Source organism: Varroa jacobsoni, unplaced genomic scaffold (assembly GCF_002532875.2).
Source record: "Varroa jacobsoni isolate VJ856 unplaced genomic scaffold, vjacob_1.0 scaffold_621, whole genome shotgun sequence".
Lineage (NCBI taxonomy): Eukaryota > Metazoa > Arthropoda > Arachnida > Mesostigmata > Varroidae > Varroa > Varroa jacobsoni.
In genome coordinates, this window is record NW_019213523.1 from 421,274 (window position 1) to 446,991 (window position 25,718).

The 25,718-nt window shown below is 38.0% G+C and overlaps 2 protein-coding genes and 1 long non-coding RNA gene across 5 annotated transcripts in view; 1 reads left to right on the forward strand and 2 right to left on the reverse strand.

The window, feature by feature from the left end:
- Window positions 1-16,673, reverse strand: LOC111262010 (uncharacterized). Of its 2 annotated transcripts, XM_022835958.2 has the most exons (11): window positions 15,397-16,673; window positions 13,698-13,796; window positions 13,100-13,325; window positions 12,098-12,256; window positions 11,371-11,554; window positions 8,957-9,130; window positions 7,634-7,792; window positions 7,193-7,313; window positions 5,037-5,301; window positions 3,323-4,418; window positions 1-2,999 (listed from the first exon to the last, which is right to left on the reverse strand). In XM_022835958.2, the coding sequence occupies exons 3-11, from the start codon at window positions 13,294-13,296 to the stop codon at window positions 2,958-2,960; spliced, it is 2,397 nt and encodes a 798-aa protein (XP_022691693.1). In that variant the 5' UTR covers window positions 13,297-13,325; window positions 13,698-13,796; window positions 15,397-16,673; the 3' UTR covers window positions 1-2,957. The 2 variants fall into 2 exon arrangements, with proteins under 2 accessions (XP_022691693.1, XP_022691692.1); XM_022835957.2 differs by lacking the exon at window positions 13,698-13,796.
- Window positions 12,940-25,718, forward strand: part of LOC111262016 (uncharacterized) — a 26,220-nt gene continuing 13,441 nt past the window's right edge. Inside the window, exons 1-3 of the long non-coding RNA XR_002681330.2 lie at window positions 12,940-13,079; window positions 14,515-14,637; window positions 20,365-20,457. This is a non-coding gene — a long non-coding RNA (uncharacterized LOC111262016). The remainder of the gene's footprint in view (window positions 13,080-14,514; window positions 14,638-20,364; window positions 20,458-25,718) is intronic.
- LOC111262009 (protein argonaute-4) overlaps window positions 24,003-25,718 on the reverse strand; it is a 5,373-nt gene continuing 3,657 nt past the window's right edge. For both annotated transcript variants that reach the window (XM_022835955.2, XM_022835956.2), the window contains exon 4: window positions 24,003-25,609. In XM_022835955.2, coding sequence (XP_022691690.1) covers window positions 24,723-25,609 — 887 coding nt within the window. In that variant the 3' untranslated portion in view covers window positions 24,003-24,722. The remainder of the gene's footprint in view (window positions 25,610-25,718) is intronic.

A 25,718-nucleotide genomic window follows, 5' to 3' on the forward strand; every position in this document is an offset into this window, starting at 1 on the left:
TACGATGAAATCTGCCGATGATATTTTATTGCAGCTCGTCATGTAGTTTTTAACATCCCTCACCTCTGTTCTTTCTGTTTCTATTTCACTTTCAACTTAATCACAACCAAGTGCATTTTCTTATAGCTCTACTGCTCCCAAAGTGTCTTGGTGCTAGTTATGTTCCGTTTTATTCGTTTCCTGTTCCTGTTTGCTCTTAGCTTTGTGCTCTCGCAAGATGGACTCATTAGGTAAGGAAAAACTGCGGATGGGGGAATTGTTTTAATGAAATCCGCAGAAAACCTTTGACTGAAAATTTGCGTCAAACACCACATTTTGTTCGCTCTTTTCCGAATCCTGTTGTGATCATTACACACTCTAACAGTATTTTATTCGCTAAACAACAGAGTATTGAAACCATATAATATTGTGTGCGCATATGGTATTACTCGTGTCGCTGACTGCGTATCTGTTTTTTTCGTTTTACGTTGATTAGAGTTGTTCGGTTAGATCACCACGCACCATCTACACACGGCTAACCGGCCATTAATTTCAAGCTATGCCTACCCATAGTTAAATTCGTGTTTACGACGACGTGTTTGTTTCCCATGTGCACCAGAGACAGGACACGGATATTATATTGTATGTGGTTACAGTGTATGAAAATCATTATGCATATAGCTTTAATGGAATTGCCATTATATTTTTGTTAGATGTGGTCGTATTCGAACGTTACCTCTGAGAGTTAATCTCTGTTAATATTATGATGGTTCACTAGTTAACCTGAATATAAGCGCCGTCTGCGTTTTCAATTTCATTACGTTTCAATGCACACATTTCTCGATGCACAATGGATCATTTAATTGAGCGATAGTAGTGTTGTTGAGCCTTTATCCTAACTTTTCGGAAGACAGGGTTTCTTAGCGTGTACATCCAGCATTAGACGAACGCTTGTGATTTTCATTATAACAACTTACAGATGAACTACTTTTGACCTTATTCAGATTTGTTTATATTTTCTATCTAGCAATACATTTATGTTGACTATATAAATAAGACTGTGTACTTTTCATATAATATTTATGTCTGGGTATTAATTGTTGTTGCATAAAAGCAACAAAGCGATGTCTGCTTAAGCTTAGTCTCTGTGCTTTGTCGTTGTTCGTATATCCAATGCTCGAATTCTGTGTTGCTTCCTTTTTGTCCCGCCACGTCGAATTTTATCATTTGCGTTAGAATTATTATGCCTATTGTTGTTTCATTACATTTATCCTTACAGTCTGCTACATAGATCGGTAGATGATTGTCACCACCGTGTTTGCTGTCACCAATTGTGTATCGAGCATGCTCGCTGTGGCCAACTCCTTTCAGCTTCGTCCACAACCTCTGAATTACGAAACAACAACAATAATAACTTTAACAGGTCGCTTGTGGATGAATGGCAAAATTGTTCCTAGCTACCTCTGCATATAGCCAAAAATTCATCGGGTTTCCATACACTTATTGGACAATTCAAACAATAAGCCCTGCATACGTTTCCTGTTTAGTGTACATTTACTGCTGACGATGACCTTCAAAGGGGGGATCCGCCAGAGGTATCTAATATATGCATCTAATTGCCATTCGGCAATAACATTTAACCGCTTATAAATCTCGGTCTTTATTGACAGAAGCGCGAAAAGGAGAAGCTGACAAATGACATGTTGTCTATGTTCAGACGCCGTTTGAAAATATTAGGATTCATTCCTTTGCGCGTTTGTGTTATGTACGCCAGCCAAGTATGTTCTATATATCTGTTTTGCAAACCTATCATGAAAAAATAACAATAGTAATAATAATAATATCGAGGTAATCATGACGTAATATAGAAGCATGGGTATCTCATTCGATACATCTTTCATCTCTTCGGTTGGGTAAATCTTTTTTATATAGACATGTCTTTTTATAGAGGTGATGTTCTGGGTAACTGGGGGACGTTTTTGTTTTAGGCGGTACGACCTATCACCTTTCGCGATTATTTTACCGTCTCTTTAGTTCCTTACAGAACACTTTCTGCTCTAGAAGCACGGTCATTAAGGTGAATTAGGAGCAGAATATTGTAATTTACAACGACGGGTACTTCGAACACTCTCGAAAGAAACTAAGTAATTAATAGATCAAAAATATCAATACGAAAATGAGTCAAACGAGTTTTAGGACGTTTTCTACTTTTTTTTTTTGTTTGTACTTGGAATCGTTATTTTTGTGTTGGTAAACTTATGTCAGCACTTCAGAACTATCTCTGTTGAAGCACGATTCGTTTCCGTTAGTATTACTATTATCTGTTTGTATTATATGTGTGCATATGCACTAATACGAACATGTCATGGGTATCACTGCAGGCAATCAACCTCTTTATCGAAGCGGCGCTTTTCACACATAATAATATATAATATATAATAAATCTATTTTTTTGAGGCCAGTGAACCATTTTACACTTCACCTCCTATTTTTCGAATGTCTGTGTGCCTCCGGGAGAAATCCCTATCATAGATAAATGGCACAATTTATGTACGCTAGCTAAATGTGTCTGCAATATTTGGTCGTATTCTGTATTAGGTTCTATTTTTTTTTCCTTTTTTGTCCTCATTTATAGTCCCTAATAGTATAATATTGTTAGATCAATAGAGAACGTTACCCAGCAACAAGATACTAAAATATTCAAATAATAATAATAATAATAGAGTTCTTGTTCATCTCGTGAACCGTGTGCCCCGTAAGGCCTACTAGAATAATCTCAGTTTAAAGGTCGAGAATTCCGAACAACAATTCTGGTTTCCTTATCACGCGTTCCTTCTAGGTCCTATATACAGCATATATACAAGTTATCACCAGGAAGCAGGGCAGACGATGTCTCGGCAAAGACGAACAAAGAAACTCAGGTCATTTTAACTGCCACATCGGAGCGAAATGTTCACAGATTTCTGGCACAAAACTACTTATGGCTCATCTACATCGCCGAGAATAATTCTGTCAAAGATCTGAAACACGCAGACACAGACAATATAAAAATTAAACGTTCGCTTATAGCAGTATTACGTACTTGGCCATTGGGAACAGGAAACTACATGTAGTTACCCCGCTAGGCCAAGTGTAATGCAATCAGTGAAGTTGTTGTATTTTTGTTGTTATGTTGTTATATATATAAATTGTTGCATATATCAGCTGGTTATCATTTTTTCCTAAATACAGCATATATACAGATTTTAGTAATATTAAACATAGATTCTAATTTGTATTAAGGATGTGTGAGCCTTGAAAGTCGTGAATGTACTATGTGTTCATATATATCGCTGATGCATACCTCTTGTTCTTCTAAGTGATTTTCTTGCGTACGCCGGATGGTTTCCACCGGATGCTGCAAATGTTGTATAAGACCTGTGGATAACTGATGGTCGACGCCTGATGCTGCGTGGTGATTGGTTCTGTTGACGCTTTCACTAACCCCGCCAGTAGCAGTAATAGTAATACTACTACCGTCACAGTCGCAGCCAGTCGCGACGGTGCTCTCATTTATCCAATTTAATGACGAATCAGAAGTTAAACTGTCAAAAGCCGTTTGGTTTGAAGATGCGAAAGCGCAGATATTTTGCTTGTCGTTGTTGTTACTGGCGGAGTGAGATGAACGTTTTTCATTTTTTTTTTCGTTAGCGCATCCGTTTTGAATATCGAAACTGCCAATGCTGCTAAGGTCTTTGCTTGTCTTTTTATTAGTGGTTGGCCCAGAAGCTGCCGAGGCTGTTTTCGACGAATCTTCTGTGGCAAATGCTGAATCGGATGTAAATCGCTCATTTGCCCGTTCTACTACTGATGCACCGTCCTGGGTTTGATCACTATCTTCGCTGACAGCGTGGTTTTTTGACAGATTTTTATTTTGATCCTTATTTTTCTGCCTGCTGTGATGGTGACTAGTAGCCAAAGCGATGTCCTTAGGGCCACACGTTGGCGTAGCGGGACGGCGATAGGTACCGGACGGCGAACAGACGGTGGAATGGCTATCGCCACCAGCTGCAATGTTATCATGCGGTGATATCACTGCCGATGAACTTGATTCGCGTGCCACTTCACTGTTATTTCGTCTTTTATTTGGGCCTACCCCAGATTTCCGCCCTGGCGAACATCCATTATGCACTCCATTCGATCTGTTGTTTCCACCATTTTTATGATTACCTGTACTGTTCATCCTGCTGTAAGCGTTATTACTGGTTGTCACTGTGGCAATATTGTTATCGTATGTGAGACTCATATCCTTTATTTCTTGATTGAAGCTGTTGTTGTTGTTGTTGCCGTTGTTGTTGTTATTGGCTGCTGCGCGCAAGTCAGGGTTGCGTTGGCAGTGCCGTATACGAAGACGCTGGTATACCACCGGGTCCGTCACTCGGATAATACGACCCAGTATGCTGTAACGCCAAGTTGCAGAGCGTAATTAATAATACTAAGAAAGCACGAGGTACAATAAAGTAGGCGCCTGCAGAGGAGAAATTCACAATTTTTCAAAGCTTTTGGATTTCTCTCACACCTCACGGAAAGTTCTATTCATTCCATTATGTATAATTGGGTGATGTTTTCTATATATTTATTATATATTAATCTCGTGTGCCTAAAAAATATTTGTGTACATTTTGACAGCATGCGCAACATCCTGGTATAGGAACACGGGGGACGGACCATGATTCGCCGGCCTGGTGAAAGACAAGATCCAGCTTCCTACCCTTTAAGGGTCAGTGATAGATGACCAAGTGCGAGCTATGGCAAATGAGAAATATTATTGGTTTTTGGCGAGAGGCTTCTACATATAAAATTGATTATAGCAGTTTGGATCTACAAATAGAACAGCGCTTAACGGCAACAACGAACGTAAAATTCGAAAAACATTTATTTGAAATTACGAATGTATAGATGTATTTATTAGGATATAAAACCTACGGACTTTTATACCTAGGGTGTCTATCTATCTTCTATACATTTGAGGTTGATGAGCAGGTCTGTTAGAATATATCTGATAACACCAAGAGTACCTATGAGTGGGGTCCCGCTCTTCAATAACGCCTTTCTGGAGATAATTATAAGCAAGCCTAAACTCCTCTTTGATTGTGCCTACTGAGTACGAGGCTCTGGCGACATCGTTTCCAGGCGTTACAGGATCTTCAATGGTGAGCATGCATTGCGGAGAGGGATTAATGCCCACTTGAGCTGGGTTTATCGCACCAGCCAAAGCGTAGACCATGTCACGACGCAGATCCTCCTTTTTGACCAGTTTACCGCCTTGCTTAACTCGAAGGCCTGAAATGTAATGCGCGTATGGCAAATATCGTGCGGAAATATTTTACTGCACATTTCGTGAACTTCTGTAGCAAACAAAACAAAATATTGGTCTGAACATCCAAATAATTTTGATCATTTTCAAGATAGGCCTTATTTAGAGCGCAACATTTGTGCCAAGCAACATGAAGATAAGGAGCCATGAAAATATATCATAGAGATATCTTCCGTTGTGGGTCAGTCTGTTTTTGGAAATTTCGTTTTATTGCCGTTACGTAGCTGAAACTTTTCCATTAAGTAACCTAAACAGGGAACAAAAAAAATGTCCGATTAGGAAACTTTGTTGAAGTTACCTTGTGTCCGCGAGGATGCCTGCTTCAGAGTCAAGTTTTTAGCACAGGCCTTTCCGACGATGCCTTAAGCATCAGCTAAAAGGGTGTTTTTGTCAATAACATAAGCATTCATATACTTATATTGTCGAGAAAGTTAACCTACAGTAGGTCTTCAGCAGCAGTTTAGCGAGCATAATTCTTTAGCAAGAACACTTTTGAGTCAAACATTTCATTCAATATTTTCAGTTGATTTGATAAGGGACATAGATGTTCGGCTAAGTAAATAAAAAAGAGCCTGTAATGAATGATTTTTTATTGAGACGTATTTATACCGTTGGCAGGCTAGAATGAGCCGTTCCGTAGACTTTGAAGCCAAGTACAGTCCCTTTTTCCTGACTGAGTTACATTCGCACATGTCGATAAAATTTAAAAATTCATTCAATTTAAGAAGGAGCTCAGACTTAAGAGTAAATAAGCAATGCTCCGAAACTCCATATACGTCTAGTAAAGTCAAGTACAACGGTACCAATTAAAGTAAGGTTCAGGAGCAAATTATAGAGGATTCCGTAACCAGGTAATTCAGGTGCGATTCCTTAGTTTCGTCAATGATACGAATACGTCAATTGAATTTTGGACAGCACCGTTCGTTGTCTTTGTGGATTATATCTCAGAGTCTAAGATTAAAAATCAATATGACAAATTGAATCTTCGGACGTTGAACTAAATATTTCAAATGAAATTCCATGCAGCACGATCGAAAACTCTTCAAAAATTTTCAGCTAAGAGAGGTCATTGGAAGTACACTCTACGTGTGAAAATTATGCCCGTACATCCGTAATATTATTGAGAATGCACAATCTTCTGTATAGATAAACGCGCTTGCCTGCAAGCAGGAAGCTGTTCCCGCTTCCAGTGACAAACCTCTTCCATTCTGGCAATGTATAGGCCGTCATTTAAAAGGATTGAAAAGTGATATGTCCTATTAAGCTGATTAGGTTTTTTCGAAACATCGAGATCAAGTGCATCGTGGAGTTCGTGATATAAAGGCTGATTTCTTTTAGAGTGAAACAAAACAAAAGGATTGCAAATTAAGTCTAATACCCGGACTACTTTAGTAATACGTATTTCGTAATTTAAAAAAAATTACTTATAACAATATTAAACTTATTTTATCACACAATAAAAAAAAACGTTAACTATTTTCTGAGCTGCAATTTTTCGTTAGCAACGATCGTTTCTATCAGTTTGGAAAGATTCTCTCGCATAAACCCTGTATGCTGTTTCTTGGATGTCTCTCTTATTTAATCGTAGTTCTCGCGCACTAATGCTTAACGGCAGTAAAAGACGTTATGATTGAGACATAAGTTTATTTGTCGCGTACTATATATATCATTGTGATTTTTGGCTTTAAAATATTAACACACTTTAGATTAAATTCGATAATTCCCATTATCGCGGCAAACCAAGCCAGCGTTTTCGCATGGTGAATTATTGTGAGGACTAAATGTATGAAATATAATCTGCCTAAGAATATTTATTTTGCCTATATTTATATACTTTACATTCAGTAGAATACTTACCAAAGATCTCATATTCAAATTTTATGCCGAAAAAATATAGGAAGTCCAACAGAAGCTGGCCGAGATTAGGTTTTTCACTTGTCACCATCTCCTGCTTTTCGTGAATTTGAAGGAAGGTTATCTGACAAAAAATCGAAGAATAAATGAACAATACAGTACTCTTAAACAACCAACATAGTGCCAATTGGTAAGGTGTTTTCCTTCTAAGAAAGCAATGCTATAAAAATAGCAGAAGGGGGTATGTAAAACTGCGGAGAGATAAGCGAATTAATTTGATCTGACTTGGCACTTTACACTACACAGAGTTACAACTGTAAGGTAGAGGGCAAAATGCCAACTATAAAGTAACATACGTCGACTCTATACACGTTAGAACCTCTAATAGACGAAAGAACCGTGAGCTTCGTCCGTTTGTATAATATAATTTGTTAAGTTACGCACAATCATAAGGACCAGGCTATAGCTTGACAATCCGCCAAAGAACACTTCATTCAGGTTACGCTCACTCAAAAATTGTTTTAGCACCATTGTGAGCGGCGAAAGGCAAGGGAAGCGTTTGGTGGAATCCAAGATGTAATCCGCCGCCTTAATACAGTTCACCTAAAATGTTAACAATACAGTACAACATAGAATCATAAACTCAATTTGTGTGGAATAGTTGATTATACAACCTGCAGTTAGAGACGATGCGTTGTTGTCATGACTGAGCTGGAAATCGATCGATCTGATCAAGCTGAAACTTCGTAGCTCAGCATGCACTTTGTTCCGTAACATATAAAGAATATACACAACGTAGTCTTCCCTTCAATAAAAAAGACAGCATTCCATCTAACTTTTACCATCAAATTAATCTACCGAGCATTCGTTATTACTTTTTAGGACCTTTTCCCATTATTTGAACTGTCGGCTGGAATCCTGCGGTCTGACGTGGAGAAATCGATCAATTTTTAGAGACTTCTTCTCGTAAAATATACTATTGCCATGCTGCAGTTATTTTACTATATTGTTCTGGAAGTTAGTTAGCCCGCTAGAATTAATGCAAGCTCTACTATTACAGTGTACCATTGCTAATGTAACTGGCCAGTGATTGGAAAAGGTAGTGGTGATTCGTCGCCGTTTGCACGACGGTTCACGGCCTTTGCCATGTGCGACCTCTGCAGGCATTGTCGTGGATGACGATGATTTGCGCTGTCTGTTCAATCTGTTTTTTTAAGATGCCATTATTGAGATGTGCAAACTAACCTGCAATTGCTAGCGCACAGAGGACAAACATGCCGGGCCATACCGGCAGCTGCTTGACTCCGACAAAAAGCGAAAAAAAAAAAAGAAACAAATGTCGGAAATGTACATTTTTACAGGAAATGCATTTTTATAGCTTGAGTTCGACGTAGGCTGTACAATATGACATACTGTACAATACTATGTCATACATTGAACACTTACAGAAGAAAAAGCGCCCTCTTGGATTATTAATTAAGCTGACAGCGATATTACTTATGGCCCAGCTTAATAGACTGATATTTGCAAAGTCATGTATGTCATTGTTCCTGATTATTAGCGGGGCACGAGGAGGTATCGAATTCGTGAAGAGCGGCTTGATCATGTCCAAGTTTTAAACAATAGCTATGTTCTCTTCTCTAGTCCTCGGCGTTTAGTCCGTATTTTTGGGCTTAGAGACCCCCCCCCCCCCCCCGCAAAAAAAAAGAAAAATCGTTGAAGTTGTTTTTGGGAACAGAACTTGCATACCACGAGACCATTACTTACCTGATTTAAGGAGATGTCTACGGCAATATCTGTTTTTCTATCCCGGAACTTGATCAGTGGTACAGTGGCCTTGTCAAGTACTCGGAGAGTAGAACGTTCGCAAAATCCTTGCTCCACCAAGAAGCGTTCGAGGTCAAACAGCGGCGGGATATCACCCCAACTACCCTGGATGACCTGACGGAAGACAAAGTTACAGTCTATTATAATCATTCCGTTCTCATATTGGAACGGTCCAACAGTTCTACCATCATGCTGCAGTTATCGTATTGGCGTATTCTATGATTCGTGTCATGTCCAACGTGGCCTGCTGCGCTTATCTAAATACAGCAATCACATATATTCAATGATCTAGTCAATCGTTTACTCTATTACTCTGTTCCAGATGTTGGCTAGGATATATGCTCAAGCAAGCTCCTTATTAGGTTCTAGGGAATACAGTAACGTGTAATCTGTTATTAAAAAAAAAAAAACTGAACTTAATTTTAAAATTGTCCACTGTAAATCCAAAAAGAAAAAATCTTTTACTTGTACATGCATCTTAACCTACGCTCTTCAGCAATCATTTCCGTTGAAATCTCCTATTCTCATCTCCTGTTGAAACGTTTTTGTGATTTAAATAACTCCTCATATCTCAATTCTTCATTAAAATTAGTCCTTAAATGGATATTCATCCGATCGAACGCCTAGTTAATTCATATTCCATCAATCCTTCTATAAGTTACTCATACTAACATTACACCCCTTTATGGAAGCAAGTAGCTATTCTTGAATTTTAAAAAAGTATTTACACAATCGGAGACTATGATTCATATGTCGAGGATACGGTGGATATTTTATTACTATGAACCACTTAAGCCAAAAGTCACCATTTTTCCACTTAACCGAAAAAAATTGTAGCAAATAACTTTACAATAGTAACTTGTTACCAATTCTTGTTAGTTATCGTAGAAATCGCAGAAACATTTATATTAGATACTATAAGCACATGTGTGGTAATAGCAAACAATAATTGAGTATATTAGGTCGGTGTGCACGAACTTAATGAAATATCAATCTCATATTTTAAATGGTGTTGTTTTACAATGGCGCCATACTCACGATACCTTGTTTTCGAAACACCTGAACTTCATGGAATCTGAGACTGAGTGAATACGGTCACTTAGCTTTTTCACAGACTACAGTAAGCTACGGATAATCAGCAAATTCGAGCAATTTACAAATATTCCATTTCAGAACTACACCGGAAGGAAGAGTTCACCATATAGTCTTTCTATAAGATGAAGAAGGATTTACCTAAAAGCATCGTGAGCCGTTGGTTCAAAACATGTGAGGAAAAAAATCTTCCACAAACTGAAATAAAATTCGTAAAAGGCCCTATGGAAAGGTGCGTAATAAAATTTTTAGAGCTGTAGTATTAACATTTAATTTTGCTATATGTAAAAATGCTATACCAGTTCAGCTCGGTCAGAGTATTAACGTAAGACTATGGGACTACTAGGCGCCACATGATTCGAGCGAGCTAAGAAATAAAGACTTAGAGATGCTTGCTTGTACCTCTGTTTGCTCTTAAGTTAGTGACACATACCTGTGTCAAATTCTCAACATGAAATATTGATTTTTTTAGGATTGTCGCAAACGGTCATCACATTTACGAGCGAATGCAAAATGAACGATACAGCAGACTTATGATCTCTGTTTAGTGCTTTAATACAGGTTTTATCCGCCATAATACTAAAATTGTGAGTCTATCAGTCTTCATTCGTCGAGTACGGCTGAAATGATCTGCTAACACTTGTAGGAGATGATGTACAAACCTTTCATCAGGTAACCAGGCTTAGTGAACACAACTAATAGCACACGACAGCGTCCGACATTATGCTACAAAAATTACGGTGGCAAAAATTCCGAAGCTGAAGCTGAAGATTTTTGACTGCTCAGCAGACAATCATCTTAGTAAATGTCTTTTTTTTCAAAATCTCGGCAACAGGAAAAATGCTCAAATCTTAACATGGTATCAAAATAAGACACTATTGAGTCTAGCATTCCGGATTATGCTTGTAAAAAAAGTCCGAAAATGAAGTCCAATGTTTTGCATCCTATGGTCACCGACCCTAGGTCTACTCTTTCTTATCTTTGATATAAGGAGAGGAATATATGGAAAATCATTGTTTTAACTTAAATGATTTAATACTTGGTTTAGTGCTTGGACTAGTTGTATACGATAGCTCTCAACAGCATAATATATATTTCCTACTCGATTACAAAGTGATGCAGAAAGGAATTTCTAATTTCATGTTAGTCCTAGTGAATTTTTTTTATCGATATTTATTGCGTATGATTTATTATTATTATCAGGTCAGTATTAGAATATGACTCTACAGCATCTTATCACAACTGCCAGCTATTATACTAACCAAATCGATGTCCCCCGTTGGCAAATAAAGATTTGTCCGGAAACTGCCGAACACATGAAGCTCCGCCTCTGGCCATTTCGCCGTTATAAGTTCCTTTAATTGATTGACAATGGACTCTCGTGCTGCGTGCTCTTCGCTAGTGGGAGTTATGTACTTGAAAAAGTCTTCTATTTCTTCTGTTAGTCTGCGAATTAAACGAAAAAAAAAGATCACTTAAAATCCGTCACTTAATTTCATCATACCTGAGAAGCATCGATCACAATGCTCGATATTTTCGTATACGCAGTCACAATATAGTTTACTGAACACTTGGTACTATAGGTCTACCTTTGTCATGCTTCTTAAAGAAACGTCGAAGTGTTTGCCTGCTAACCTACGGAATATGTGAGGTAGTCTAGGTTCGAATACAAATCTGCGCCTATTTCTAGCTTTTACTAAGCATGCGAGCAATACCAATTAGGATTTCTAGTAAACTCTTTTCTGCTCCATTCGTCTAATTACAGCGATTTATCTGCCCGTAATTGTCACACGGTGCGAGAGCATATTAGAAAACGCACAAACGAAAGGACACACGATTTTAGAGCCAATGTTAAAAATTGTATATTAAATTAAGCTCTAGACACTTGACCGGGATAGTAGGTCGGATTAGTGCTTCATGAAATAATTTCCTTGAAACGAACTGGACGGTTAACATTTCGTTTGACAATTTTATCAAAAAATAACATACCCTTCAACTCCAGGTTTGTATTGTCTTTCTGGTTTTTTCCATGGCAGTCCACCGAAACGCGCAACGCAGTGAGGATATTGGTAAATATTCTGCGTCGAGCCAATGTTATCAGGACGGGGCCGATTGGCCCCCCGGGCTCTGAAACCCCATGCCTGATTTCTGAAACCGATCAAGTAACACTGACCTCACTTGTAGTGTTAATAATGCAACAACGATTGAGTCTAACGGCAGCTAATTTTCCGAAATAGCACTTTGGACCTTTTATTCGTCGACCATGCTAAAATTCACACGAAACAGGAAGGATTACGTCGCAGTTGCACTGCCGAGCTCAACTCCGACTCGAATCTTTTTACAAAGATCAAGGCGCATCTCTTCAATCGTATCACCCGAAATACGTGCACTCCGCTTTCCGTTTCCTCAAATCCTCAGACCTGTTTCCAGTTGGAGGCTTATGTTCGGAAAAATAATCGGCTATGTATGGCCTTCACTAGTTCATTTCTGGAAGTAGGGAAGCTTTATCGCGTCGAGGAACAGCATTGTATATAGTGTCAAACCAAATATAAACATAAAACGAGCTACCTAAGATAAAAAAAGCCTTAAATAAATAAATAACGCAATGCGGGTTTAGTGTAAGCATGTAACCCGCTTATTTCTGTGTGAAGTTGTGTGAAAGTTAAATTAAGCTGCGACCTGTTGGAAAGAGGAAGCACGCCTGTTGGCCACAATCAAAGCGATTCGTTCGTACGTCATCTACACATGTAGTAGTTATACATCACACACTTAGAAAGGCTAACCTTGGCGACTGCCCAATATCAAGCCTGTAGCTTCTCAGTTCAGAAGCCGAGAATCAGTTGTGTTTCGATCAAGAGACTGGTGGTTGATTCTGTGCTGCATATTATCGACGAGACGCAGTCCGCGGTTTCCTATTCTATTTCGCACGGAATGACCGTGGTAGATAATGGAAAATTTCTAATAAGCATAGGTGAGCTCGTAGTTTGTTACCTGTTGTTACTATTTCCGTTGTGATGGTTTCCGTGGCCGTTCATATCGTTGTTAGAATGCTGGTTGTTATTGTTGTAATGAGAATGGTGACTGATGCCGTGATGTCCTTGGTTCGTGTAGTGGTGACCATTGTGTGGCATTACTCCATTGTGTGATCCGTGGCGTTCTTTTGACGCTACGATTTGATCACGGGACATCTGACCCTAAAACTGGTACTGTCCTATACCTGATAAAAAGGGGGTTACATCGTTTCCGTTAGTAGAGAAGTTCGCGTCATTGTCCTCCATAATAATGGACATAGCCTAAATCAAGCAACAAAGCTTTGAGATGTACCCACATACGCGCCATGTGAACATCCGCATACACATAAAAAAGTTGTTATATTTGTATCTGTGATAATATTACAACATGCTAAATCTACTCTGACTTGCAAGATTACTTTTTCAAAAGTGTCCCCATTAGAAAGTAAATAGTATGTTTGCTCGTTGTTTTTTCGACCTTGACTTAATAAAAGTACCTATATTCGTATAGCATACAGGCCCAGCAGGCGAGTCTGCTCAATTGCTTAGCATCAAATGCATTTTATAACAACACGCACCTAGCCAGCAATCAACACGACGGAGTAATCAGTATTTTGGCGACAGCACACGTCCGTGTCTGAATTCGACATTGTTCCAATATAACGTTGAAGATCCTCCTAAGGGCATGAGGTTCTAGCCTTCAGTTTCACTGTATTTGTTGGTTTGTTAGGAATGTTAATTATGAGAAAATTTAATTCTTATGTTGAAACAACCCGTGACCACTCGTGGTAATGAAAATACTTTGATATTCATAGCAGTCACACAGTAGGATAAACACAACCATTTATATTACCAGCTTACTATAACTGCCCAGTTACGAGATACTACTATCAAAACTATATCATGATGTAGGCTTGGAAAAGCAGCGGACTCTTGTCATGGATACTCGTTTACGGTAATGCATTTTGAAGCGTTGTACTTAATGGTGGTGCAAATTCGGATTAACTATGGTCTTGTGTGTGCAAACCTGTCATGATACTCATGTACTGTATATACAATGTTAGTCACTCATGTAATTGACACGTTGGCAGCATGTGCCATAAAACGTGTACATGCGCGAACATAAAAAAAGAGTCGGGTAGTTTATTGTGAACTCAAATAAGGCTTCTCTGTAAGTTAAAGGTAAAAATTGTTTGAGTGTAAGATATGCTATTTCATCGCCAATCAAATTAACAGAGATTATTAAATCGGCGAGACAATGAGTTGTCACACATTTTCTCCTACACAGCAAAATTGAGGGTGTCTACGATAAAAGAAATAAGTGTAAGTACCTCAAATATTCGAGCTCTATGACAATGACACTTTCCTAAGCTAGGATATTTCCGGTATCTTTAGGGAATTAAAGGCAACTTTACTGCGTTTTGGCCGTAATTTGGATGACGATCATGGAATCAAGCGCTCTTCGGAACCAACGTGTCTCTAAAGTCGAAATTATTTTCAAAAAATTCGTCTATAATAGTAAGTAAAGTTCGTCACTCTCCTAGCCGAATACAAACGTTGCGTCGCACAAAAGTAAACGACACTAAGCTATATTTATAGAGGATTCTTATAAAATTAAGCCAATGATTTTGAATTCTATATGTAAATTTTCCATGACATACTTCTGTTATTGCCTGCTTACCTTGTAACAACAAAGATGGACCCTACAAAGGTGATCCAACGAACTCAAGAAACTAGGTGGAACAAAAAGGACCTGAACAGCCATAGTCATTTAGGACCTATCTATCCTTGAATACACATATTGCCGTACGCATGGATTGAGACACAATGGTCAACGTCTAGTAAATTTAGACTGTCACGGAGTCTTTAATGTGGAGATAGTTGTCTCCATAAAACACATTGATCTAAAGAGGGAAATCACGTTCGCTTTTAGGTTGTATTCCTTTTGATATTCGTGAAAATTCGCTGGCAAGCTTTTTCTAAAGTTTCCTATCACTGAATCATGGCTTCTCGGCTAGAGAAACTATAATCTGAATGGATAAATCGTAGCGGTGACTCGTCAGAAAGTGCCGTCAGCTGCTCAGACGTACACAGGTGAAATCAAGCTATAGCAAGCGAATAGACCAAAGCACGGGATCTACGCACTGGTAAAAAAAAAATCGGTAATAACAGCCATATTGGGTTGTTTGATAATGACAGGCAAAATAAAAACGTATCAAAAATATTTGCATACTACTTACGCAATGGAGTCAGACGACAGACAATGAGAAAACTTACATGCGCGGTGTTCTCAGGGAAGCAGTGATCGATAGGAAGACACCGGTACACCGACTCTGTGCCTCTAAGGGAGCTGGCTCAATTCGTCCCCTCTCTATTCGACAAGTCGAATACTAGGTGTCAACAACATTTGCACATATTCAGGCATACTTATAGAAGTGCACACATATACCCCGGCGGACGAAGGCAGATCTTGCGTCCACTAGCTGACCATTACAAAGGTCATTGAACGACGACACCATACGGCAGCCGCTGTTGCAGATGTGGGTGAATTGAAAATGTTGTTGTTGTCTGCAATTCACCATGCCTAATGGACGATGAAGTGGCTATTTTGTATGAGTCGAACGTGTAGGAGGGCGCGAAACATCGAGGGATTATTAGTAATTGAGTAATGAATTCAAACATCGATATCTCTTCTCAGCGTAGTAGCAGAAACTGTATGAGAAACTTATGATTACCGAAGTTGTTTCACGCCTTTGTAAGCGTGTAGAGCAGACATTCATATGTCATATGATAACTCTGATAGATGCGCGCGACGTTCGTTTGGCTAAACGATCATATCAAATACATGTTATGTATGCACGCAAGTAATCATTACTTCAAGCAGACGATGTGATACTCTATTTAGTGGTGAACTCGTATTTTCTATTCGGACGATACTAGACGTATCGTTACGTGCTTTGGATAGACTAGACGTGAGAAAAATCGAAGCTCGATAGACTATACGACCACGCGCATACATTTATGCAGAGAAAATAGTGTCTACTGTTGAATAACTTATTTTAAACAAGTAGCAAAATACAGCAGCTTTTATATTTTTAGATAGACAAATACCGTAAATGTGCATATAAGAAAACGTGAGAAATTTAATTTTCTCTATTTATAAATTTAGAAAAAATCAATACCGCAAGTCTGAAGCATACAGAAAATTGTATTAATGAAATGTTAAACAAATGGAACACTTAAGGATTTAATGTGATCTTACACGTTGCTATAATCCTGTTGATGTTATTAAATGCCTTGTTTTAAAAATATGCATGTACTTTAAGGTACAATAAAACATCATAACATGACAAAGACTTAAATTGTGAGCTTTTTAGAAAATAGGTTTGCCAAAAATGTACATCTCCGAATCAGATGAACCCAAAAACATCTTAATGGGATTAAGCTACATTCTAAGATTATCGGAAACACTCTGTTAGTAAATGTTTATAGAGTGAATAGAATTATGAGAGAGAGAGAGAGAGAGAGAGAGAGAGAGAACGGCTCGTTATAATAAATTTGGACCAATTTGATCTCAAACCTTTACCAGATTTGCCTAACATTTTTACGCTGGCTTCTTGTTATTATTATGTGAATTATTGTTATAAATAGAAACTTTTTTGTCCTATGTCGTCCTCTGTAATCGAATGTCTAAAGAAGAGATCGAAGTTAAGTAAGCTTAGAGACAACAAACACGTCAACGATTCAAAATAGTTACTAGCAAAAATTACGGTGTTTGTAAAACATCTATTAGATAAGTCGTGTTGATTTACTGTAAACTCGTGCTTAGTAATCAGTAAATTTCGTCGTAAAGTTCCTAAGAGTTATTGCTTCTAGCATACTTAGACGTAAGTGCTATGTAATCGATCTCATATCAAGAACCACATACTGTTGTACTACTTAATTTGTATTACATACTTCTTCATGGCTTTACGTGTTCTTCGTTTGAAGCAACTTGCTATTGAGGAAGAAAAAATGCATAGATTGTCAAGAGAACGTACTAGGCTAAGTGTTCTTTCAACTGAAGATCCGATTTTGAGCTAGTTGGTCTTGCGAACTCCATTTGAGATAGGCAGAGTCGGTTGGCTACATTCTTCACAAATCCCTCCTTGCGCCAGCTACGAAGACTTCTCTAATCTAGCCTAATCTAACCTTAGGACTACAGTAAACCACATTGACGACGTTCTCTCGAAACCCCAAAGTGTTTGTAGTTCGCGATGCTATCGTTAAACGAATGTAGACGGTTGTAGTCCGCTTTGAGAACCAATTAGATCAGCTAGTGAAACAATTCGAGTAAGCGAACACGGTTGCGTCTCATTATATTAAATAAATGGGCCTTTCGATAAGAATAAATATTTTACAGATTCTGGTATTGAGAAGATTCAATCACAACGCTTATAAATGGTTGCCAATCGATTACTTTGTAGGCTTGTTTCCGATTATTTTCGCTGTTTTTTTTCTGAAATAAAGATTAGTGTGTTTGATTATTCATAGGTGAATTCTGCTGATCATGCCGTCAAAAGTCCGTTATACTTTTACATTAAGAAAACCCATACAATAACATACAAAAGACCTCCGAAACGTGCATTCTTAAATACAGCATACTCTATTGTGTGTATGTGTGCGAAACAAAACATGACTCTTGTACGCAACGTGATTCGATACCAAACTGTTCTGTTTTGGGGGTACATCAGGCTTTGGTGGACAATTTTTCATTCTTTATGTACACGTAAACTTGTGTATATATACAACAATATTGAAATTAGCATAATAGTTTTGTGGTATCTGTCCCATTTTCAGTTTAGCACGATTGTATGAATACAAAGACATTAGAAGGTTCTGGTCAGCCAGCCACTTACTTTATGGCGTGTGACGTTTTCGGCAAAGACACCATCACATGAAATCTGCATTCTCGTTCGCCCACCTGTTCTCCATTAATCAAGCATGCACCGCACTAACAGATAAAAACAATCTAGCAGTGGCTTATAGCCACTGAGCGGAGCTATTTCCAGGCGACATGCGCTTGCGCCAACTCTCATGGCTACCTATGCTACTTTCATTGTCCAATATTTCTTTAGAACGTGGACCCCTAGACGTGGTAATTTCTACCGTGTGAAGGCCTCGCCTCAGCCGCCAAGAAACAGGATCTACTTTAGAACTGCCATTGGGTTTTGCTTACAGGTTCTCGGCTATTGACAGTTACTTGTTTCAGAAATAGGCTCGTATCATGGCAATTCTAATTTATTATGAATGTGATCGTATATCAGGTATAGATCCATATCAGTGCTATCGCGGAACAAACTTTCACAGACCTCGGTGGTGGTTTTTATTTCATTTGCTGGTACGGCATTGAATTGACCTTTCGACACGGTATACGATCATCCTTTTCTACGAAAAATCATTTTAATAGCTGTCCAACAATTAACTTTTGAACTAAAGTCTGGATCGTTTTGTGGTCCACATTCACAAACAGTGCAAGAAGTTATGTTTAAATTACGGGTACCTGCAATGCCGATAGTTGACAACATTTTTGCATAGGCGTTTCCTGCCCACTATTTACGTGTCTCCCTGAAGAGTAAAGTAAATAATATCACGTAATTAGCGCCACCATTGTACTCAAAGCTCATTGCATTCTGATGAAAGGTAACGACATGACGGCACGTAAGTTCAACATCATTATTTTTTTTTATGCACAAGATGATCCGCGAACTCGGAAGAACCAAATTCGAATACCGAGTACCAATGACAAGACTCGAAATTTAGATGAGCGTCGCAAAGCGGATTCCGCTTTGAAGTCAGCCACATTCGCCCCCAAAATTGACAATCAACCTGGACAATGTATTTCAAAATAAACGTCACATGTACCTCAAACGTAAAGTAAAGTAAGACACTTCGTGCATCCATATTTAAAGAAACTGCACAGAAATAACGAGTCCATTTGTAAAAATGTAACCGACCTACTTGTCTGTAGTCGATAGTTACAAGTTACAAGTATATATTAAAGAAGTACAATGGAAATTAATTCTAGAAAGAAGTATTCGTAAAAAATGTTGTTTTCATAACATCAGTCGACTGTGTAAAGAAACTGTCAGTCATATGATAGCCCCATGCAAGAATCACCCATTTCTATAATCTGCTCCTCAACTATCTTCATAGATAATTTGCCATTCATTGTTGGAGATTCCTCTTGAATTGTTTTGATTTCGTGAAGCTGAAAGATCTTTGCACTGTGATAACTTTTGACGTTAATGTTTGTCAATCTATCGACTAATCTAGGAGTTCCAAAAGAACATTTTAATCCGAAAATCTATGATGTCGAGAATCACTTAAACGGTATTGTCTCTACTCGCTCTTAGCTTTGGGCATGGAAATGTTCTAGTAAGATTTGTTAGTTCTTTTGAATAGATCTTTACGTCAAACTCATCGTAAAGATTTTTCTGATTATTTCGAGCTTTCATAGCCAACCCTATATCGTTCAATATATTCCGATAAACAGCTGCTAATCTAACAATGCCAGATACTAACTGATGAATCTGCTCTCGACGATTTAGGTTGCCCTTTAAGATTTCTACAGCTTCAAATAGGTTCTCCGCACTAACCTCTGCCTATAACTAAGTGAAGTATTTTAGCATCCCGTATGTGTCACTGAAACCTTTTGGTACAAAGATTCTTTAATTGTTGCGGCTGATGACAATTTTGACTGCTGGTTCGTCTGTGAGGCACAGAATATTGATATATTTACACATGTTTAGAAGGGTCATTTCCACTTTGCGGCGAGAGAGCGTTTCTTTCGAACTGCTTGATTTGTGTACGACCCGTAAACTGGGGTTGCTGGTTGAATTCAGGCACAAACCTCGTGCAAGCGTAAGCTACGTTCAAAAACAGTTTATCCTTTTCTAGAAGAATAGGGTTGCTATTATAGAGATAATGTGGTAAGCGTTAAGACCCAAGAGACGTGAGCAAATTCGATTCAAATTAATTATATGTCGGTGCAAATATACTGCATTCATAAACTTATAATATCGCAGTAAGGCACTTAAAGGTTGTCATAATAAATTACTCCATAAAGTCATATTTTCGAAATGAATAATGGTTCAATTACTTGTAATTCTACGGCGATCGGCGTTACTGAGCCTTTCATTGAATTTCATGGCTTCAATAATCGAATGGATGAACTGTATATATTTTCGGTCGTCTATTTTCCAGGGGCTCGGTTACACATAGTGATAGAGCGCACGAGGAAGCCCTATGTGAAGCAATATACACGAGCGGTTTTTGCTGAAGGGCATCTGCGAAAAGGTAGATACCTCATAGGCCATAAAAAATTAGATCATCATACTAAAGTAGGGCAGCGGCGAACTGTTAATTAATTTATCTAACTGGACTATGATGCTAGGGTAACAAAATCGAGCTCAGTCGAGAACTTGTGTAAGACGACGCGTTTCATGGCAGTAACTACACAAAATAACTGTTATTGCTAGAAATAAAGTTATAAATTCAAGCGTTCGCTGTGTCAAAAAAAAAGACGAAAAGTTAAGCTATGTATCGAACCATCCACTGTCGTCCCTTATTATCTTTATCGTAACTGACTTAGATTGGGTTATATGAGTGGCAATTTATCTATATCAGTACATTATTCATTGATTCACTGTTAATTGATATTTTGGGGTCTCATTAAAAACCTATTTAGTTAAGCCGGTTTATATTCCATATTGCCTATACGACTCAGCAGCTATTCCAGCGCTAAAGCCGTAAAACTGTATTTGGAATTGTCTTCTAATCCAATTTAAAAATTAATTTTATTTTATGATTTAATTTTTTACACTATTTCAAGGTAAGCAAATGCCAAATCGAATCGTTTATATCACTAATTATTTAAGGAAAAGGTTAAGAGAAATCGGCTAATTAGCACAAAAATAACCATTAGATTAAGTGCTGTTTTTGTTATGACTACATGATGTCTATAATAAGAATACTTCGTTCAATCTTCATTAGGTAAATATCAGGGAAGATTTTTTCATAACGCTCAAAAATATTTTTGGTTTGGGTTTTCCCGGAGAACTTCGGTTGACTTCACAGTCTTTATTTAGTAGAGGTACATTTTGATCATGAAGTCAGTCATGTACAATTATTATAGCATATATTTAGAGATTCGGACTATATACATAATCACTTCTTTCCGCGTATATTAACATATATAGGTTACTTGAAAAACTAAAACTAGGCATGATCTGCTTTGCTGTGTAATACTGCGGTATAACGCCATTTGTTCCGGCTGACGATTAGATACATGTGGTACGGTACACAATCTAGCTTAAATTTTATCATAGCCTATACCTGTTCTCGAAGGAAATCTATTACAGGTATATTTACCCTGTCTATACTGGCAATCTGTAGTGATTTGAAAGCTTATCCACTGCGATAGCATTTGTTAACTTCAAACCGAATACACTATGCAAAACTTAAAGATATTCCAAAGATAGAGTTCGTCATCAGAACTGACTTCCAGTTGATCCTGTTCAATACTGCCCCGTTTTCTTAAAACGTTAAACGATTCACTAAGTCAAAGTGTCTGAAATTAATGAACCAATTTTAATGGGACTAATATTCTGTAGGACTGGTCGTAAACATAAGGCCATTTATTTTTAAAGGCCCTGTCGATTATAATTGATGTTAAATGCAGATAATTTCTTATACGCGAGCAAAAGTCAACTTTAAGCTACATCTCGGTTCCTAAATATCTATATATACTAAATAAACAGGAAATTGCTTTTTGTTTGAAATGTAAAAGAATATATCAAATTCATTTTAACTCAGGATTTTCAATCGAGGCATCCTAGAATTAATATAAGTAATACCCCACCTTGGACTCCATGGATCGCTTGCTACAATGGTTTTAAACCGTCGTTGTATCTTTGACCTGCATTTAGAGCTTTAATCGCTTCCAATTATTATCGACTTTATCTCTTGAATAACATGCAAACAATAGTAGAGCCCAAAATGGGGTTCCAGAAAAATCTCAGATGGAATTCCGCATAGATTTTTTTCAACGAGCCCATTTCTTTTGCCAAAAAATTGACTTGTTAAATTTTTTTATCCAGTGAACATTTAATGCCGTTGCACTCTCCACTGAAACCAACGAACCCATTATGTCAAGCACTTCGCTAGAATCAACATATAGTCGAAGGTTTCTATTGATTATAAGTTCATTTCGAAACCCTAGTAATCTACTGCGTCGCTCAATACTTGCCCTTTGCGAATAGATTGGTACACTTCAGCCTAAGAGTCTATTCGTTGCTAAATGACAAAATGTATAATCAAGAGTTTTTCGAAAACGATACACGCAATTTACGATTCTGCGCCGCTATAATAATTAGAAACTTACTTCCAAGCGTAAGCTCTCTTTATTAACAAGTGCAACTACAGAGAGTCTTTAAATTTATATTTGATAAATGATTCCAAGCGCTATAGGTTGGCTATCAACTTTAAGTTGGGCTAGAGGATGAATATGACCTTTTCAAGACTTACAACGCGACTGCGGTTTTTTTTCAGTCATCTTAATATTCGTTATCATCTTCTCATGATTAAATCGCTAAATTCTGTTACAATGATATTTCAAGTGCATTGGTAATCAATTTAGGACCAAACCGGCTAAAAGGATACTTCAGATAACTTACTAAGCGAATACGAATTTTATCTGTTCGTATAAAATAAATGGTAGAAGTTTTGTTTATTAAAAATTTCACGTGTACTGCGATTACAACGTCGAAAATTATAACTTCGACTTAGAACTAATATCAGAATAAAACGCTAAAACTAACTCGAAGTTTTTTATAAGTTGGATCATGTATTATTGAGTAAGGAAACTTTCGGCAAACGCATTAAAATTATAGGTTCTTTGAACAATTTTTGTTAGAACATCGTAATAATTATGGGCTGCATATTGATGTCAATCAAATTAATGCTGTCTGAAGTACCTACTGCGGTCGACGCCGCAGGCAAACCATGAAACTTAGGCAAAACATTCACTCCTTTCTAATCAAATGTCGGTATTGAAGAGTTCGTAAGATTATGAATACCCAACGTTTCACCATCAGCGTTTAGATTCAGACACTGGATATCATTCTTCACAAGATGCAGCGTTTCTCCTCGACCAGACGTTCAATATTTGACTCAAATATTTGATGTAATAAGGCGTTGGCAAACGATCCGCGATCTAAAATTAGCCTATATTATGTAATTAGCAAGATGTTCAAAACCCATTGTAACTTACGCTGTTCTTGAAAATACTAATTTACGCTGTCCTTCAAAATACTAGCCCTAATTTAGAACTACTTGGTTGTTCCTCTTATTTCGTACTACGTAACCATGTGGGCGTGGAACCATAGCTGTGAAATGAAGCAAACCATTTAAGTTCCACGAAACGATACCCTGCATGCCATCTTTAAAGTTACCTGTGCGTGTCTTGTCCCCCCTTGCGGATCCCTGCATACTCTTCCCGATATCCCCATTACTGTAGACAACGTTTCTGCTCCTAAGCTTACGGTTTACCCCCTACGTTCTCATACGTTGCTCATGCACTTTACCCTCTTATGTCCGTTACCAACTGCTACCCCAAAGTCGAAATCACCAACAGTCTATAACCTATTACCCTCTAGCATAATTTAGAAAAATTTCGTCATTACGTTTGTTTATGAGCTGTTATCAACTATCTCCTCCACGGGTCCCTTGAATATTATTTTTTCTGTTTGTCCCATTATTATAACTACTATATATTTATATGAGTAGTATAAAAAGGGCTATAGTCGAAGTGATAGACTATTTTCATTGGCGAGAAAAGTCAGTTTCACACGATTTTGCGTTAACTGTACGCAGCAAATATTTTATTATATTTCTTTCACTCATTTGTTAGCGGTGGTTAGTTGTGGATCTACTACTGTAAATGATGTAACACAAAAACAAGTTCACCTTATTATTTTTTGATAACTTCTTTACACGGAAACGAACTTTGCGGCGATAGCATGTGTGTATTAAGCTATTTTACCTGAAAGTTTTATGGTGCTACTTATTTTTTAGCGTATTTTTTAAGGTAGCAATCTAAATTGGCCGCTAAAAATAACAGAGAAAGACAACAATCGGTTGACCTATGCCATATAAGTTTTATAGATAATTCACGTGATTTTGTAGAATTGTTATCTTTAATGGCCTTATGCTATTCAAGAGTGCATTGGTTACGCCGGTAATTTTTTTTCTTTTAGTTTAAAAATACCGTAAATGTTAATCTGTTTCTTTTCTTTTGTTTTTGCTTTGCTGCTTCAACTATACCTAATGTGTTTGCCATATATGTCAAGCAAGTTGCCATTAAATATGAATATTTCAGCATGCACAATGTGAATAGAACATGGCAAGCAATAGCTATTCTTAGTATGAAACGGACTAATCATAATAAAAGTTGGTATGTATATAGATAAATTTAGGTGGCCAAAAGATGACCGCATCAACGTACCTGTTGCACGCGCGACTGCTTCGTCGATTCTAGAAACAATACTTTTCTCTTCTCATACTTAAAGGAAAAACATTTTTTGAGCGTAACCTTGCTTAACATCAATCGAATTCTGATATAGTTCTAATATTTTCTGTTCCTGTCTTTGTATGGCTCCAATTCCGGGTGCGCCAGCATAATTACGGACATCAAACGGGCTATACTCTGGGCTACTGTGCAACTGGAACGCACCGACTTCAGCGGCGCGGAACGCCACCAAATGTGCGTAATATATGGGTGCTGGGATGGATACGGCACGAGGGCACTTGCCATATAAGTAACAAAGGTAGTACGACAACGACTGCATCTGGTCGTTTGTGAAATTGTTCTCGTCGAAAAGCACAATGTAGTGCGCGGGTTTGCTCGTTCCTTGGATACCCTCATGGCTATTAAGATAAAAGTTCCACCAGCGCCGCGAAGGCAGAACGCTATCAACAACTGTACCTGGTATGGGGTTCTGTTTTTCCCTACCTTTGTTATCAACAGTTACCTGTTTTGGGAATAAACGCACATCGTGGCGTTTCTGGACAGTAACGAATGTCATTGCTGGCCTATATTTGCCACCATTGTCGTCACTCATTTCTTCCAAGGTCTCAATTATTGCCCTCAGCTCTACAGATAAAATGGACTTAAATTGGCCATTGGACACACCGTCACGATAAATGATGACTTTCTGCGGTTTGCGGCCAGTTTTTTGATAGAAGGATATAAATAATCGTTTAATTGCAGGTTTCAAATTTGCGGATTGAATGATTTCCCGATCTCTGGTTCCCTCTGGCTTTTTCTGCGCAGACATTACAGCCGTGTACAAAGTGGCATTAACGTTGCGGGTTCCAACAATGCCAATCGTGGATGGTAGCTTCGGTAATCCATCGCATACTCTTGTTTGTCCATGGTTAACGTCAAGGCCTGCAAAACAATACCAGAATTTATTCTTTTGTTTCTCCCAAATGGTCATCGTACATCCAAATCAATGCGTGGTTGTACACGTCTGTAGATCTTGTTTGCCAACTAGTAA